This window comes from Nannobrachium achirus (assembly GCF_963921795.1).
Source record: "Nannobrachium achirus genome assembly, chromosome: 10".
NCBI lineage: Eukaryota > Metazoa > Chordata > Actinopteri > Myctophiformes > Myctophidae > Nannobrachium > Nannobrachium achirus.
In genome coordinates this window covers 29,382,555-29,401,653 of record NC_137819.1, presented here as the reverse complement: position 1 = coordinate 29,401,653, position 19,099 = coordinate 29,382,555, and the positions used below count along the sequence as shown (strand labels likewise).

At 41.9% G+C, this 19,099-nt stretch overlaps 1 protein-coding gene across 1 annotated transcript; it reads right to left on the bottom strand.

Moving 5' to 3' along the window:
* Positions 1 to 866: 866 nt before the first annotated feature.
* Positions 867 to 17,444, bottom strand: LOC308293276 (four and a half LIM domains protein 3-like). The gene is made up of 6 exons (XM_080735729.1): positions 17,343 to 17,444; positions 8,287 to 8,459; positions 5,580 to 5,754; positions 2,492 to 2,661; positions 2,017 to 2,203; positions 867 to 1,599 (listed from the first exon to the last, which is right to left on the bottom strand). The coding sequence occupies exons 2-6, from the start codon at positions 8,440 to 8,442 to the stop codon at positions 1,448 to 1,450; spliced, it is 840 nt and encodes a 279-aa protein (XP_080591855.1). The 5' UTR covers positions 8,443 to 8,459; positions 17,343 to 17,444; the 3' UTR covers positions 867 to 1,447.
* Between the last annotated feature and the right edge of the window lie 1,655 nt (positions 17,445 to 19,099).

Below are 19,099 nucleotides of genomic sequence, written 5' to 3'. Positions count from 1 at the left end.
ATATAGGGGTGGGTGATATGGTGATAATTATCGTTGAGACGATACAATGTCTCCACGATATGCCTTTTCAGAGGTATCGTATATATCGTGATACAATTGAGGGAGCCTTGTAAAAAAATCCTGTTTAATTGTTAATACAGAGATTCATTGCAGAATTCAATTTAAACCTGCATTTTGGTCTAAATCGGTAGTTCTCAAACTTTAAAATGTCAAGGTCTCCACTTAACTCTGACAGTATACAAATGAAACCAAATGGACCCGTAAGGGTCCATTTGGTTTCATTTGTATACTGTCAGAGTTACATACTTGTAAAGTTCAATTTAGACCTCCCAAAAGGAACCCAGAGGGTCTAGTTTTTGTCAAGTAACTTGAAAAATATCCATTAAAACCAACTTGAAAAAAGAATTGTGATAAAATCGTGTATCGTGATACAGCTTGGGAAAATATCGTGATATTGTATTTTTCCATATCGCCCACCCCTAGTCCTATACAAAGATGTTGAATATCAGATTTCTGTTCTTCTCAGATTTCTTGTTCCACCATGGATGAGAGATTTGAACCATGAAATCTTGTGTCTGTTGGGAAAAGCATTGCATTGCATGTCATTGTACAGTACAAAACAATTCTTATAGAAATGTATCCACCAACGTGTTGAAACATTGCTTTTTAATTTAGTGTTGGTAAAGATAATTGTGCGGTGGATTGTGCATTTTTCAGTCATTGCTTATATTATAGCTATGAATATTGCATAGTGCTATATGCCATTGCTTGTCATGCTAGCCATGCTAGAAATCCCTAAGCATACATGAGCATCATCAAAACTGAAACTACAATACTTTTTCAAATGCTATAAAGTACAAGCTCACACAAAACCTGTATGTCTCAAACAAATACTACATACAGTACAGTCTTTGGAATAAAGAACATGTATATTTTAAAAAGATTCCCCGCCAGTTAAAATGTATCCAGCATTTACTGGATACATTATTAACTGCATACATGAAAGAGGAACTTATCAGATGACTAGATATTTAAGGAAAATACAAACCTTTTTCAACACTGACTATAGAAAAAAATATATTTGCTAAGCATAGCTGATTTATGGTATGTGTCTCTTTTGTGCAAAATATACTGTACAGTACATTACAAAATAAAGGCAAAAAAGATTATTACACATCATTTCTGCAATTTATACATACATTTCAATGTGCTTTAGATTGACTAGAGAAGCAGAGTTTATGCACATACTGAAATAAAACATTGGCTTGGTTTATACTGTGGGTGGGTTTAGCAGAATGTGGCTTTCATGTGCAAGGCTGAGGTTAAGGAGTTTTCTGTTTGTGTCAGCAAAACCAAGAGCATACAGTACATAGTCTTCACACAATACTGAAGTATGAATATTTGACTGGTCGGGCTGAATTGATTTTACAGACAGAAGCAGAGGCGGTCATTCGTCATTGTTGCAGTCTGTGCACAGAATCTGGTCTCGGTCGGGGAAGAAGCCAGCGCCCACCAACGACACGGAGCAGCGTGAGCATTTGAAGCATGGCTGATGCCACTGCCGCTCCTCAAAAGAAATGTATTTCCCATCTCCGAATCCTGGGAGCAATCAATTCCAGGTGGTTAACAACAAGGAACTAAATTAACCACTCAATCATCATTATTACACAGGTGACGGATGAGATGAGTGCATAAACACATTACTCAACTTATACGCAACACTTTAGGCAGCTGGTAATAAAAGCAATTGTGTACCTGAAAATATTGGCATTCACGTCATAGCTGTGGGCAATACACTGCATTCATGTTCTCGCTCTGGCATGCAATGCCTCTTTGCCAAGGCTAGTAAAAACTGCCAAGATGGAGAGGCTTATTATATTGATAATGTTCTCAACTTACTCTCACCCATTCTTTATCTTCATTTACAGCAATAATAGCGTAGCTGGGAACACGCCACCGGGCTCTTTTAAAAGACAAACTTTGGAAACAGACTTCTTGACAGCACAGCTCACTAACCTGTGATTGCTGTGTTGCAACCAGCACACTTTTGGGCATAGAGGTTGCTGAAGCACTTGACACAATAAGGGCTGTCCCCCTGGGAGGTGAATGGCTGGCCTGCCAGTTGGATCTTGCAGCCCGTGCACACAAAACACTCTTTGTGCCATATTTCATCCTTGTAAGTCACACCACCTTTGGCCAGAGCCTGTTGAACATGGATGGACACATGATTATCAGTGAGTATACGGCCCATATACCGTATACACGTCTACCCAGAGACAAGCTGTGACATTTCTCATGGTAAACTGCGACCTTCGGTCGCAACCAACATATGAAGCTGAAACCAGGTTTAACCACTGAATGAATAGCTTGGGGGAACCCCAATACATTTATCATTATAATTTCTTAAAAGCTGATTTGAACATTATTTTGCCTGACAGAGAAACTAGGGACACCAGGGTTACAGTGGTTAAGGTAGGCCTGCATGTTTCACCTTTTTGCAGTGGCTGCATCGAGGGGCAAACCTGCCCTCATAGCAGGGCACACAGTAGTAGTCATCTTTATCTGGGATGAAGGACTGGGCTCCGATGGGCTTCTCACAGCCATGACAAACAAAACAGTCCTCATGCCATGTGGAGCCTCCATACTCCAGTTTCCTGGAGCCTGTGATGAGAGGAGAATATTATGAATAGTTGAATATTGTATTGGTCACAATGTGTAACAACACAAGTACAGTAGTTACATTTAAAATGCAGCACAGCACCGGTACAGTTAGACATCCTGCCCAACAGGAACATCCCAATATGGCCTTTTACAGTCTTGTTTACGTTGGAAGTCCTTGGCACTCAATTTATAGACATGGCAATAGTAACTAAACTAAATTTGTTGCATTTAATAGAAAATAAATAAAACACTATATGTTCAGCGCAAGGGAAAAGATGGGGGGTCTCACTTCTCGGCTGCCTTATGGGAGAAAGTGATGACTACCTATCTATGCCTCTGGCCTCCTGAAAGGTGAATTTTCAGGGCAGCCTTGAAGGGGCCCAGCGAGCTACATGACTTAAGGGAAACAGTCAAGGAATTCCACACTTTAGCTCTGTTTTCAAATGTTTACAGATATTTTGAAAATAGCAGATCTACAAGCTCACAATGCATCGCATCACGATGCATTGTGAGCTTGTAGATCGGCTATTTTCAAATGGTCGAATGTATATCTTATATATATGTTACAGTATGTTCAAGAAACCAGTAAAAGTTGTCAAGGAGCACTCGTTTTGACGTTCACCACACACTAATCACCACCAGATGGCGACGTCAGCCACTGCTCTGCCATTCACCAGAGTGTATATAAGAGAGTTACGTCACGCTTTGAACTCGCCGCAGACCGGAAGTGTTTACTCTTTATTTACTAGCCTAGCCTAGCCTAGCCTAGCCTAGCCTAGCCTAGCCATTAGCTCCATTGTAGTCACTTGGACAGGGCGTTTAACGTGCGCTTGCCCAGGCCTTACGGCCTGGGCATAAATATAACGATTGCATTCACCACGGCTTCGTAACTCGCGCGGCGCTCCGCCGGCCGCGCGGCCCTGGCCCGCTCTTCGCGGCCACTCGCGCCTGCGGCGCTCGGGGGCGAAGAGCAGGACCAAGGTCCGCTGGCCTTCGCGCCGCTTGGGGCTTCGTGGACCCAGGGGGGCCTCGTAACTCGTTTGGGCTTCGTGGATACAGGGGGGCTTCGGTAGCCGCTCGCAGTGTCGTGGACAATAGAGCGGCGCACCGCCTGGAGTACGTTGTTTGGGCGACCGCTTGCTCCGCCCCGTGCCGCACCACGAGTGCTCCGCGTCTCGAATGTGCTGTTTCTCTAATATACTATGACATATACATTCCTCCTATTGCCGCATCCCACTTCCAAGCCCATTCACGCCCCCTTTACATCGACTTCAACTCATAGGTAGTCGTCTAGGACGTAAGGAATACCGCCCCTAACGCTATCATTCGCCCCCCGTCGCCATGGTGACAGCCCTCCATTGGCTCATTCCCAGCTATGGGACCGGCGGATCCAATTTCAACAGAGGGGGGCGTAGCCACACACACACACACACACGCACACACGCACGCACGCACGCACACACACACACACACACACACACACACACACAGCCCCTAGAGAGCGCAGCCCCTCCGAGAGTGCAGAAGCGCGCGTGGAGAGAGAGAGAGAGAGAGAGAGAGAGAGGCACGTGCCCCTCACAGGCACAGTCAGTGAGGGGAGGATAGGGGGTGGAGAGTAGAGAGAGTAGAGAGAGTGAGCGGAGGGCAGTGTATCGAATTACAACAGAGGGAGGTGTGTTGTGTTTTCCACCGAACGTGAAGCCAGTTACGCAACATTTGGTTACCCGTCGAATTATGTTCCACCTCTGCCTGGATCCTGCTATGCATTCAGAGAGCTTTTCCTGTTAACAACGTGGCGAGGGGGGATAGACAGGAGCGCCGCTTGCGGCGCGACTTTCTAGTAGGGCAGATTTGGTTAATGTATGTTTTGTAATAATAATCAAAATCTACAAAGTAACTAGTAACTAAAGTTTTCAAATAATTGTGGTAGTAAAAGTACATTATTTGCCTCTGAGATGCATGCAGAAGTCAACATTTTATTTGGAAATACTAAAGTAAAGTACAAATACCTCAAAATTGTACTTAAGTACAGTACTTAAGTAAAAGTACTTTACACCACTGCTTGAGATTAACATGTTGAGACAGCCAAAGGTGATGATTCAATGGACTAACCCGTTTTCACACAACCTTTACACACCTTACAATTACTTCAGCTTATCTCGCATAAAACCTCATCAACGCTGGCACGCCATAACGAATCAATCCAAAGCGTACTTCATTGCACAACACCATTATGCAACTCATATTTAACGGTTTTCACCACGTTTATAGGTGCTTGTTATTTTAACCGTGTGAATGTGAGAGTGTGCAGTCTGGTTAATACCTCTCCAAATACACACACTATTGCAGAGGTGAATAAACAAAAGTCAGGAGCCAGTCGTGTCTATGAAAGGTGGACGTCCAATAATCTCTTAATCCCTGCCCCTGTTTTTATGAGCTTTGGAGAGGAACAAGTGGGCAGTGTAGTGTTTAACTAAACCTTGCTAAAATAAGACTGCCTTTGGTTCACAAAAAGGTCTGGTGAGTTATAACACCCCGCCCTGACCACAATCCTGGCTAATTCACGGTCATTTGACACCGGTGGTGCAGCAGCACCATGTCGTCATAATAATATTATGCCCAGGGCAAGAAAAGATCCGCCGGTGGGCATTTTCAGTCTGAGTAAGCAAACAATCACATGTCGTCACATCTAAGTTGTCACGCCCTCAGCAACAAAAAGCCATTAAAGGCTCTTAGTCCACGTCACAGCTGGGTGTGACAGCTCTTGATGTCTACGCTTGAATGGTGGCTGACTGTGAAAGAATCATTACGCATGATTTTGCCCCTAAGGAGGAGGTGGTGGTCAGATGAGAAGAAGAGAAAAAAAACATTTGGGACAAAGTTGAACCGTGACGAGGTCACAATGCGTGTCACTCTACCTGGCATGACGGTTTTGTCACAGGCCACGCATTTGGAGGAGAACTCGTTACAGTAGCAGTCGTTGCAGACCAGCGCGTTATCCTGGCTGGTGAATGGCTCGTCTGCCAGACTGCGATCGCAGCGGAAACAACGGAAGCAGTGCTCGTGGTAGTGCCTGTCTTCATAGAACAACTCCTAGAGGAGAGGAGAGAAATTAGGCTATTGTATTATCACAAATATCAAACATTGAGAGATGTCTACTTTGTGTTTTCCTATAAATCAAGTTCATAGATCAAACACAAACAGTAAGTAAAATCACTAAGTGTGTTTGTGAAAACAGTTGTGGTTATTAAGGTTTCACTTTCGCAACTTTCATGTGTTGGAACAACTCCCTGTCCGATATTCCTAAACAGCTGCTTGTGTTCCAGTTCAGCTCCAGTTCAAGCAAGCACTTTGACAAATGGCGTTACTGAATTGCGGGTGAGGAAAAACAGAATTACTTATATTTTCTACAGAAACAATTGAGCGTGGGGACAGAGAAAGATGGGTTCTGGAGGAGGGGAAGCCAAAGCAAACAGCAGCTTTATTCATTGCCAGTCCATCACAGGGAGTCCATAATAAAGTCTTATTTGTACTTTGTTGTACAATGGTGTCGCGTGCCAAAAACATCAGATCTACAAGCTCACAACACGTTTGCGATGCGAAGCGCTGAGAGCTTGTAGGTGGCTATTTTGCCACGTGACATGGGGTATGATGAATGAGGCATAACACCCCAGCTGTTTGTTTTCATTTCACTGACCAAAACACTCAGAGCAGTGCAAGGGAAGTTCAGACATTGTGGTATTTAGCACACTCACACATAAAAATATAAGAATTATGATTCCTAAGAACGCCAGCTGTTCTACAGAAGTCACTGAAACTGAACACGGGACAACACAGTCAGCCAGGCACATGTAGGTAGGTACACACCAGTCATCATGTAGTAAAACCTTATGTATGACATTATCAAGACACAGAGAAATACAGTACACAAACCTATCACACTTTGGGGGACTTTACATTGACTCCATTCCACAACACAAGCATAACCAATCTAAGCTTAACTCTGACCCTGATCTTAACTCTAACATATACATTCTAACTTTAACCCTTTCCCTACACATACCTAACCTTATCCTTAACCCTAACAGACACATTCCTGACATTAACCATTACATTAACCCTAACAGATTGTTACAGGCTATCTATGGCTGTGTATGAGAGCTTTGTAGATGTAGTGACAGACCCAGTGCCTTGGAGCCAACGAGAGGGAATATCACCATGCATGATTATAACATTTATAGTGAGTCTTATGAAGCATTCTAAAACGGCTAGTTCCATTCTTTGATTCTGATTGGCTGGTTGCTGTGGTATATGAGACTATAACCCACACCTTGAATCAGTTTATATCAAACCCAGGTGCGTTATTTCTTTCCACAGTGTTCCACAGTGCACCAATTATCTGCACCTGTGTCGTTTCTGCTGCCTGGCCGGGAACTACATTCTTGCAGAGCAGACCTTATAGTGTATTATTAGTGAAATAGAACAGTTTTAATTTCTCCTCTTGTGGCTTATTGCTTTATTATAAGTGCATTGTGATGCATCATAAATGTGATTATTATGCATTATAGACCCGACCTTTAGGCGAAGTGTTACCTGATAGTTATAATGTGCTGTTCACACTGTGTTTATGACCAGTTTGCTGAGTACTCACATTCTTTACTTAAGTAAAAGTATCAATACTGTAATGTAGATGTACTCTGTAAAAGTCCGGAATTCAAAATGTACTTGAGTAAAAGTATGAAAGTATTGGCATCAAAAATTACCAAAGTAAAAGTACAAAATGTTTGAAAATAGCAGATCTACAAGCTCACAACGTGTCACGATGCGTTGTGATCTTGTAGATTGTCCATTTTCAAATAGCCAATGTATAAAACAGAGCTAAAGTGGTTTATGGACGTTTTATAATATTATAATGTATATCTGCAAAGTAACTAGTAACTTGAGTTTTCCAATAAATGTAGTGGAGTAAAGTACAATATTTGGATCCAAGATGTAATGGAGTAGAATTAAAAGTGTTGGAAATTGGAAATACTCAAGTAAAGTACAAATACCTCAAAATTGTACTTAAAGGGGCACTCCACCACTTTTCAACCTATGTTCATATAATTGGTCCTCACTCAAAAATAGCTTTTTCTTTTTTTTTTTACTTTTCTTTCTCAGAGGAGGGCTGTGGGCAGGTCAAAAACCCATCGTCTTGTGACATCATCGATTGCCAATCCAGCTTATAGAAACGGCAGGCTTTCTATTCCTGAAAAGTTGCAATTTTAAAGTGGAAGCCATTGTTCTCGCGATAATAAAAATCTAAATATTTTTTTCAAAAATATTGATTAATTTTTTTTTGGGAAAATGATGATGTCACAAGACGATGGATTCTGAACTTCCCACAGCTCTCCTAGGAGACTTGGACTGAGTAGAAAAAAATTGTGATCTTTTATCATGAACATTAGTGAGGAGGACCTATTATATGATGACAGGTTGAAAAGTGGTGAACTACTCCTTTAAGTATATTACTTAAGTAAAATGTACTTAGTTACTTTACAACACCTCATAAACATTGTTATAAGTTGTTATGCATAATTATAGACCCAACCTTAATATCAAGTCTTACCAGATATTCTAGCTTACCCTGGTATTATGTGCGATGAGTTGTTTACATTCCTGGCAGGTGTTGGCATACAGGCGGTCATAGCAGGGGATGCAGTGAGGCTTCTCATCCACCTGGATGTATTTACGTCCATACAGGGACTCATTGCAGTTTTGGCAGTCAAAACGGTCACTCATGTTGTCCTACACAGGTCCTGGAACACAGAGATCACAGCCACGGTTTTAGTCTTTACTAGAATATCCTGACACAGGAGAGTGGGGGTAGCAGGGTACATAGTGAAAAAAGCTCTACAAGTTCACAGTGTATTGTGCATGCCTGTGTTGTGGGCTTGTAAATTGTAGTATAGCAGGGGTGCCAAAAAGGTAGATTGTGATCTACCAGTAGATCACAAAGGCTGTGCAGGTAGACCATATAACATGCCCCTAATATAAAGGGAAATAATTATAAACAAAAATCACAAAACCCACAAAATCTTGAATTAGTGACTTGACTTGCCTGTCAGCTCCCTTCACTGCTTCTAAAGTAGGCAAACACCCATAATGCAATGGTTTGGTTTAAAGTCAGTAGCATTACAAAGAACCCAAAAACCTATCACTTCCATTTCCCATTTCAAGTGTGTTTGTATCACTTCCAGTTCAAGTGCGTTTGTATCACTTCCATTTCAAGTGTGTTTGTATCACTTCCATTTCCCATTTCAAGTTGCGTTTGTCTTATATGTAACGCCAGTGCCGCTACTATTCCAAAGCTCCCCAGGTAAACATTTTTTGGGGTGGGTAGATCATGTTGAGCTGGTAATTTTAAAAGTAGCTCTCCAGTCAAAAAGGTGTGGGCACCCCTGTGTATAGTGATGCTAAGGTTCAAATGGTTAACTCTGAGAGTTAACTAAAATGGAACAATAAGTGTTAACACTGAGGATTTTACTGTAAGTAAGCTGGAAAGAGAGGGAGAGAGAATGTATTCTGAGAGGCATGGAAATTGTATGGTTACAAATGTTCCGCATAGTACATAACACTGATTTAAACCACTGAGAATGGAGAAAGGGCAGAGCAAATGTCTGCACCAATAACTTATGGCCAGTTCCTGATTAGTAAAGTAATAATATAGCTGCTTCTCCCATTTCATCCCCCCCTTCTCTCTCCCTACCATGTACATATACTGTTTTTATAACTGTGATGATATTTGAATGTTTATTTGCTGTTTGTTATATCCATGAGTTGAATACCAAGGACTTCCGACGTAAAAAAGACTGTAAAAGGACTTATTTGGGATGCTCCTTTTAGGCAGGGTGTTTAACTGTACTTGTACTACATTATTTTAATGTATTGACTATACTTGTTCTGTTCTCCACTTTTGTCTAATAAAATACTCAATCAATCAATCAATCAAACAAACAAACAAACATTCCTCATCAACAAGTGAAAGCCTTTAACGTTTCTCTCTCTCTCTCTCTCTCTCTCTCTCTCTCTCTCTCTCTCTCTCTCTCTCTCTCTCTCTCTCTCTCTCTCTCTCTCTCTCTACCACATTGTTTGAAGGAAACCCCCCGTGGCAGTTTGGCATTGGAAAAGAAACACTAAACAATATTAATTGTTGGAAGCTGCAAAGAAAGACTCTGTCTCTATTTCAAAGCCTTTCTGTGTGTGTGCGTGCGTGTGTGCGTGAGTGTGCACGGGGGGCAGACCGCTAGCTTTAATAAATGTATTACATGAATCGTCTTTTAGCCTCTTTATTCCTAAACCAGTTAATCTTTATGAGGATAAACTCACAAACTAATGTATCCATTTGATCTGGGTTCAAATCCCGTTTCCGACGACCTTTGCTGCTTGTCTCTCCCCATCTCTCTCTCTGTTTCCTGTCTATCTTCACTATCCCCCATCAATAAAGGCAGAAAAAGACCCCAAAAATATCACCAAAAAAAAGAAAAATAACATAGTAGCTACAATGAATGGGAGTCTTCTTCTTTCTTTCGTGTATCATCGTCCTTGATGATTGGTTGGCGACATTTTATTAGATGGACGATGAATATTTGTGCTGCATCAACCCTAGCTTCCCTGTTCGGGGGCATACATTCAGCAAAAGATATCAGCTCACAATGCGTCACGTTTTCTGTGAAGATATTTCGTGTAGAGCGAAAACAGGAGCGGGCCTAGTATAGACCCCTGGTCATTTTACATCATGAATGATGTAAAAAATCACAGGCTCATAAGACTTAGTTCTAATGGTACCGACGTTTTAAGAAAACAAAAAACAAAAACACTATAGACTGTTGAATAAGAAAACCTGGGAAATATTGCCAATTTCATTCATGAATGGCATGATTCATAGTTTGGGGACGACAGAGGAAGTATGAATGGAAATAATCCTAAAAATGCTGTTTCTAAACCCAGTGGGGAACTAGAGAATGTGACCCCAGTTCTGATTCATATATGACAAATCTAGATAAAGGCGATGAGTAATTGAAGCGTGGTTGGCTGTGCAACTTCGGTTAAGGATTATCGACTTGAGAGCATGGGGTTACACGCCTAATTTATTCGTCATTGTCCGACCATGTCATTCATTGTCAGCAAGCAACGTGATGAAGAATACATTAGTCTTAAGACTAGCATGGCAGGAACACAGAAGTTCTCCAGAGCATGGGTATCGCATGGTAAGAAAACAATGTCAGGAATATGGCATGCACAAAGACTCTGAAGCCTGGGACGTAAATGTTTCTCTTGGACGGGAATTTTGTTTATCATCACCAGTCCCACTCTCCTGGGCACGAAAAGTGTTTGTCAAGCTTCCAAAATGTCAAAAAAAAGAGGTTAGGAGGGGGGTGAGGTGGGCAGGGGCGTCACAAGGGGGAGGGGGGGGGGGGGGGGGGAGTGGGACTGAGTTACGAGGGCCCAAGGTGGAGGGGCCTTAATTATTTTATACTTTAGCTATTGAAAAATAGCAGATATACAAGCTTGCCGCGCTGCGAGCTTGTAGATCTGCTATTTTTGAAAAGTCGTGAAAATGTGTGCAAATCTTTGAATGTATGTATTTTTTAAGTGAACATGTGTAACTCAAATGTTGCTTCTGGGGGGTCCCTGGAACTAAATATTTTGAGATGGGGGTCCGTGGCCAAATACATATAATTTTGGGGGTCCTTCACATGAAAATATTTGAGCACCACTGACATAGAAACTTAGGTTTTTCAAAAAACCTTAGAAGGATTTGAAATATTCAGACTCCACACACATTTTCACGAAAAGAGCAGATCTATAAGCTTGCAGCGCGGCACTCGGTGCAGTGCTGTGAGCTTGTATTTTGTATTTTGATCTGCTATTTTTCAATAGTTAAAGCACAAAATGTGAGTGAATCCTTGTACCCAGGGCCCAGAATTTGGTGCGACACCCCTGGAGGTGGGACAAACAAAGTCCAGCTGAGAACAGTGTGGTTTTGATGTAGGAGAGAAATCCCCCAGGGGACGGTAAAGGGCTCAGCCCCCACTTAACAGAAGATGACGCCATGGACCCCATTTCAAACCAGTGACTGAACCCAGGCAGAAACCATTGCTCATAATGAAGCCCACTTCTCAGAAAAACAATTAAACACAGCGGCCTGCGGTTTCATATAAAGCAGAGGGTGGTAAGAAATAAACATTGCTCACGAAAGGCCTTTGCGTTCCACAGAGCTGATTTCAGTTTTTCTTTTTCTTTTTTACAGGTATTGTGCTTAATGTTCTGGAACCTCCAACTATTTGCCTCTGGTCCATTTAGAAGACAGAGTCGAGGGCCAAAATTCCACGTTTGACTGCTATCAGACTTCCTGTTTCAAACGTCCAAATATGAAATACTTAATCTTGCAAATTCAGGTAAACACACCAAAGACACGCTCTACACTATAGTCATGTTCTCAAGACTACACAGACCCAACTCTATTTCCTTGACCATCTCAATGATTACTAACTTGCCGCCAAAGTCAGCGAATCGTTGGACATTCCACCGTGTCCTCCCTGCTGATAACAGGGCTGCCTCCGGTTAAATGGATCTGTGCTAGCAAGGTCAAACAGACATAAGCAAACTCCAAACAGAAACAAAACATAACATCCATGTCTGTTTTGTGTCCGTTTACTGTCTGGTAGTGGTGATGAGGAGGGGGATCAGCCCGACTTCCCCTCCAAATGGCTAAGGCAGTTGGGCTTCTATTCTAGTCCATCTCTCGCAAAAACAATGAAAGCTGTGATACAACAATGGTTTTCCTTCCGGACACAGTTCTCTCTCATTCTGTGTTTTTTTGTGCCTTTTCCTGCATGAGGCACATCTGTAAATACATTCTGCAGCCTTTAGTTGTCCCTATTCAGAAAGCAATCAAAATTAATCTCGTGATTTTCACACTTCTTTTAAGAGCATTTTGGTCACAACAATATTAAGGACCAACAATCCTACCTACCAGAAACACTGTACAAGCCATAACTGCCCTAAATAAAAGCTGTCCTGTTTATAACTTCCTTTACTGATTTAGAGAAAGCCTGGGGATAGAAATGTCCTTTTAAACTACAAGCTGGAGTCCTTTAAGTCATGAAGAGTTTGTTCATGAAGTTCGAAGGATCTAGAAATCTTGTGAAATAAAATGTCGTCAACCAATCATCAAGGACGATGATACACGAAAGAAGAAGAAGATCTCCCGACATTTAGTCTGTAGTAGTCTGGACAACTCAGTTTGTAGTGTAGAGGCCTTTTATTAGGTTCATGCTAAGTGTTGACACGAACTAGGCTGCAGTATATTTTTGGAGCCAGCGATGGTTCCACTTCTTTCTCCAGGTGACTGTGACTGCATCCACTAATTACATTTCACCCCCCCACACTTCTATTCCTGAGAGGTTAAACCAAACAGACATCCATCCTGTGCGAGTGTTCTCTCTCCGCTAGCACACTATCAGACATCAAGTCCACAGCTCACAATGACAAGCAGACACTTTGCATTCTTCTCTGATATATTGTCCATCCCAGTGAAAGATTAACTGGAGTCACTTGGCCGAGAATGCTTTGCATCACGAGCCAAATGGCAACACTCTCCCATGATCGGCCACCAGGCCGCCTGCCTCTTGTCCCTTCAAGGCCTGCCGATGGTGTTGTCTCCCAAACGACCAGACAGTTCTTTTGGACCCCGAGCCAGGGGTGTGTGAGCTATGTGAGTGCTGTATGGTGTCGCTGTTTATCTTCCCGACAGGGGGATTTAGACGGTGTCCTATGGTTTACAAACCAGAATGTTCCATGATGAAAACCGCACACAGCAAGGGTCTCTGCATCCATGGGACAATTAAATGGCTAAGTGTTAAAAGTGTCACATCCACAGATTCACAGTGCAGAACATGCAGTAAACTTACATTCCACAGGCTTCTAGCACCTGTCCCAGCAGCACACTCTACACTTCACGTTTAAAGAGAGGCTTTTTGACATTTAACCTTTCAAATGTGAGACTGCTTGAACTTACAATCACGGCTTTGTTCAATACAGTAACAACCAGAGAAGGAACACAGGGACTATGCTGGGAATAGGAAAAGCGGGTGTTACTCAGTTACCACCCCACAATCTTGTTTATTTTCCACAAAACATGTGTTTATGTAGCTTAAATGACCCCACAACCTTAGAACAGTTCTCATATTGTGTGACACACCCTTGTTCCATGAGCAGAATTACAGTATTGGTAGGCACACAGTGCTACATTATGATCGGCTTGTTATAAACAGGGCTGCTGTATTACGCATGGGGTTAAAGCTCTACATTTTGGTTGGGGCCATAAATTATGACAGAGGAAAAGAACACAAGACTGGCCCCCAGCCGTGAGAGGACTGTGCTCTCTTTTGTCCCTGTACAAAGACACCCAATGTGCAGTGACTTCCTGTAGAATCACAAGGGCCCTTTCAACAGCAGGCACGCAATTTAAAAAAAGAACAAGCATTTTGCATGTTGTTGTATTTGTTTCAGGCAAGATGTTCTGAAGTGCAAATCTGCCGAATACGGAACATCATTTTGGTATGCTGGATACTGAACAAGGCCAACTCTCCATGACCAATGTCCCACGGTCACTTCAATCGGCAGAGACAAGGGTTGGCTCGTGCCAGGGAAGAAAAGTCAATGGAGGAATGTGTTCAAATCCCTTGCTCTTCAGGTCAGTGTAACTTTTGAAAGCCAGCATGTAGAGGACATGTGTGAAAACTCCCGGAGAACTGCAGAAATGCAGGATTCAATCCCCCCAATTTATATGTGAGTTCTATGAGCACACTTTCAGAGGTAAGCTTGAAATACTCTTGGTGAACAAACAGATGGACATTAACTTGCCATGCGCCCCTGACATATACTAAATGTCGGTCAAGCATCACCATTGCTGCCAATAAAGGCAGTCAAGCATCGCAGAGTAGGGGGCGGCGAGTGTTAATACTGTATCTCAGCTTTCCACACTTCAATCCTAATGTGCTGCCAAAGACTTCAATTGCAATGAGTATCATAGAGCTGTGTAACACACAATTTCACATCAGTATTCAAGTAAAAGGTGATTGATCTACGTATCTGTCCATCTGCTAATTGAGTAGGATTGAAGTTGAACAGATGTACCAAAACAACTATAGTAAACCTAAATGAAAGCAGAGCTAATAAAGATATGTGCTTTTGCTATGTTTTTTCTGAACTACGTAGGCTGCTGCAACAAAGGTTCTGGGGGCCCCTGAGCCTGGTCAACAAACATGACCAGCCCACTGTCATGAAACATGAAATAGTCTTTTGTACTCGTTCAACAAAAGAAAATGTTCTGATGCTTGAAAACAAACAAACAAACTAAACCTTGCCTAAAAGAAAGCTGAATGAATTTCAAATAGAGAAAATAACTATGTTAAAAAAGAAAATAAAAATAAATCATTCTCCAAATCCTTTTGAGTGACATTGCTTATGACAACAGGGAACAGGCTATGTTATATTTGGACACTTGGTTGGTTCACTAACATAAATATACAGTTGGTCTGGTCAGCGTCTATTATCCAAACCAAATATACATGTAAACATATTTTCCCATCAACAGTTGGAAGTGGTATGTCTTGATGTCTTGGGTGTTAATATCAGCTATTTGTTTTCTATGGGGAACAGCTCTTCTGTGGCCTCCTGCAGCTGTTTCATGTTTGCTGATCTTGAGTTATTTGTCTTTGATTTGGAGTAACATCCTCGTGTTCGAGAAGCACACAATGTCTGTGTTTTCCTGAAAGACTGGGCTTAGAGACGCCATTCATGGCAATGGAGAAAGATCCATAATACCAAGGTAGAAGGTAGAATCTAAAATGCTCCAAAACAGTTTTTTGGAGTTCAAAATAGCCTATGTATAGGTGACCAGACTCAGGCTGCAGCATGTGTAATTTGAGACTGAGAATATTTTGAATAAAGCATAATATTCTCGAAGGCTAGTATACCGATCAGAGATTTCACTAACTTTCTCACATCTCACCAACATAATCACTACAGGTTTCCATTGGTGACTCTCCTGTGGATTGAGAATGGAAAAAACTGGTGATGTTATGAGTTCTTGGATAGTGGGAACTGATGTCCCATTGTCCCCCCGATTGTCTGATTCTGTATCTTCCAGTCAGTGGGCAACACACAATCCATCTCCTTTAGTTGTTGTCTGCATGGCTCAATTCCAGTGGTTGTATACAGGCCCAACCTTCGCCAACAAGAAGAATTTCAGAAGAATGTGCGTGTGGTCAAAACGTGGCAAAATCATGTGGTTTCAACACTGAGACGAAAAAAGCAAACAAATGCATTTTTCTTCCACCCTCTGTTTTCTAAAAGAAAAAAAAAATGTATATATATAAATAACTCAACTCAAAATTCCTTTCAGGAGAAAAAAGAAAACCAGGGGATTTAGTTTTTCTGCAAAGGCCTTTCTGATGATAAAACAGGGGAGAATACATGCTGAACTCTTAAATAGCCTTACAATCTGTTAATTTCACCCAAATGGATTTGAGGGTGATGATACTATGTGTGTGTTGTTGGTGAACACTTGGAAACCATTTGACTTGGTGCATGTGAATTGGGTGTTGAGTCTGTGGAACAAATATCCCTGTAGGCTGAAGCAGACAACATGCAACATGACATCATTGTGACTCAAGACTATTAAATGACTGAATAGCTCATTGACATGGTCCTAGACGCACAAAAATAGCCATTGTATAACATGCCAATAAACGTATAACTTAAATCGCTGCCCTCTGCACTCTGACTAAGCATAATATCGAACCCCTAATGCCAAATGTAGGCTCTCTCATAGAACAGTGTGACACGATGAAAATAGCCAATCTACAAGCTTAACACATCGACACCGTCCTACGAAGAAGGGTAGCATAGCCCTAAACCATGCAGGCTTAACCCTTATCAATGTATCATATTTCAAGCATCTCATTCAGGGCTATGAATCAAGACTTGTTAACAGAGAGAGGGGTCATTTCTTCAATGGTCACCTTGTTTTTCAGTCCATAAATCCTAGTTAAAAGAAAAAGAATAGATCCCCCCAGCCCTTATTGTGGTCTTGGATATCAGTTACACACTCCTAGTGCTGTCTGGTTTTACTACCCAATATTAACTGTTTCCTCAGTTTCCAGAGGGAAACACTGTATCCTCTAGTGAACTGAAGTGCATCCTGTCTTTTTTTCCCCTTTTCCTTTTTTTAAGAGAATTCTCTCTTGAGCAGAGCTCTTTTGGACAAGACAATAGTGTACTGGCCTCTGTATAGGCTAATTACACACAAATAACAGTAGTCTTATTGTGATAGGCTAAATGTTTTCAGTTCGATTGTACAGTGAAGGGTTTGAGTTTGACTGAGTTTGTCCAACAATTCAAGTACACAGGGAAGATGATTTTAACACATTTCAACAGACAGTGACAGTGATTGGACATTTCTCAGACATGAATGCTGGACCGGTTATGTGTTTCTGACTGTCAGAGCGAGCCACACATAATAGCAAATGCAATATGTCAAATATTCGTGGGTTTTTCTTTTTTAATTTTGTATATTGTAATTGTATAACCCTCAATAAACATAGGATACAGGTAAAGAGAAAACAACTTACCGGTCTTTATTAAACGAACGTGTCTCCTGACTGAGGCTCTCGGCGTGTTGCTCTGTTCTTTGACAACCGTCTCTGTTGTAAATGAACTGAACTCCTCCGTCGCCTTTCAGACAAATGATGCGTTTTGGAGCTGATTGCGCTTCGTGCGTAAATGCAGCCAACCCACGCATTGAAACCCCGCCTACTCCCTCTTTCGTTCCCTCCCCCCCGACACCTTCAGTGGTTCTCAAACCTTTTCATGTCAAGGAGGACCCCTTAATTGACACTTAGGTATAGTCCTACTAGCCTGCGGACCCCCATTTGAAAAGATATGCCAGGGACGCCCATAAGTTTTTACTGCTCTAGCAGTGATTCTAAACCATTAAATTTCGAGGACCCCCAGTTTGACATGCATTAGGGCTACGGGCCCCCATGTAATGTCATTTCTGTCTCTGAGACCCCAATTTATAGGCTATTGTAATCAATCAATGTAGCCTAAATGTTAACTCGGAGTAGGCCTACACTCTCTGAGTTACTCGATCATAAGGGACCGTTTTGTTCCTAACTGTCATTTAGCTGGGGACCCCCTGGAACACCCTCAAGGACCCCTGCACCCCACTTTGAGAACCAATGCCTTAAAACAGTGGTTTTCAAACTTTTTTTTAATTTCAAGGGCCCCCAGTTTGATAGGATATACATGGATTAGGTTAGCTATAAGGTCATCATGGATCCAGAGTTTAGAACCTTTGAACATTACCATTACCTTTGGCCTAATTGCCTGTGGTGTAAGATGATGCAATCAGGTTTGGAAGATGCATTCATTGAGATGTATTGGAATTACAAAGTAGGCTACCAAAAACTGAAATATTCAAGTAAAGTAAAAGTAGGCAAAAGCAACTACCTCAAATTTGTATTTGAATAGCCTACAGTGTTTGACTAGTGTCCACCCACACACACACACACACACACACACACACACACACACACACACACACCTCAATACCAGCCTCTTTCTGTACATCGGTCATGCAGGATGCAGCAGATGATGGCACAGTGAACAACCAGAGGACTATCTCTCTCTATCAAGTTTAAGTCTTTCAAGTTTAAGTTTTGTGTTCCTCAATCCTCAAAACGTTCACCCTGTGAATGCTGTGGTCATGAGAAACTGCCGGGTCCTTAAATTTCCTGGAGAGCAAGATATCATTTTCTTCCTTCTTGACCTCCATTTTCCATGGGGCTTGAGCTGGAGGTCTGGGGTTGATTAGAGGCTTCAGTTGTGGCTCCATGCTGCCACTACACATTAGGCATGTCACAATGTATACGAGCACATGATCACACAACCAATGCTCTGTTTCCCAACTAAGGTAGCCTATATACGCACGTCTAATTCAGACTATCTGTTCATTGTTTACAGACGGCAAAGGTTTTCCACATCATGTAACAGTTGTTCTCAAGTATAGGCTATTTTCATGTTGAGGACCCTCAAATTGAAATATATTTGTGTCCCCATAACATAAGAATCAGTCAGGATTGCCAAGACTTTACTAGCCTCGTAAACCAGACTCAGGCAGGAGGAGTCTGTTTACTAGGGTAAGATTTTACCACCTTTTTTGGAAATAGATATACAAGCTTGCGACTCTCAATGAGCTTGTATCGGCTATTTTTGAATAGCCAAAAAAAGTAAAGAATAAATGGGGCTTAAATGTACTTTTCCTCATTTTGCTGGGGACCCCATGGAACCACCTCAAGATCCCCATGCACCACTATGAAAACCAGTG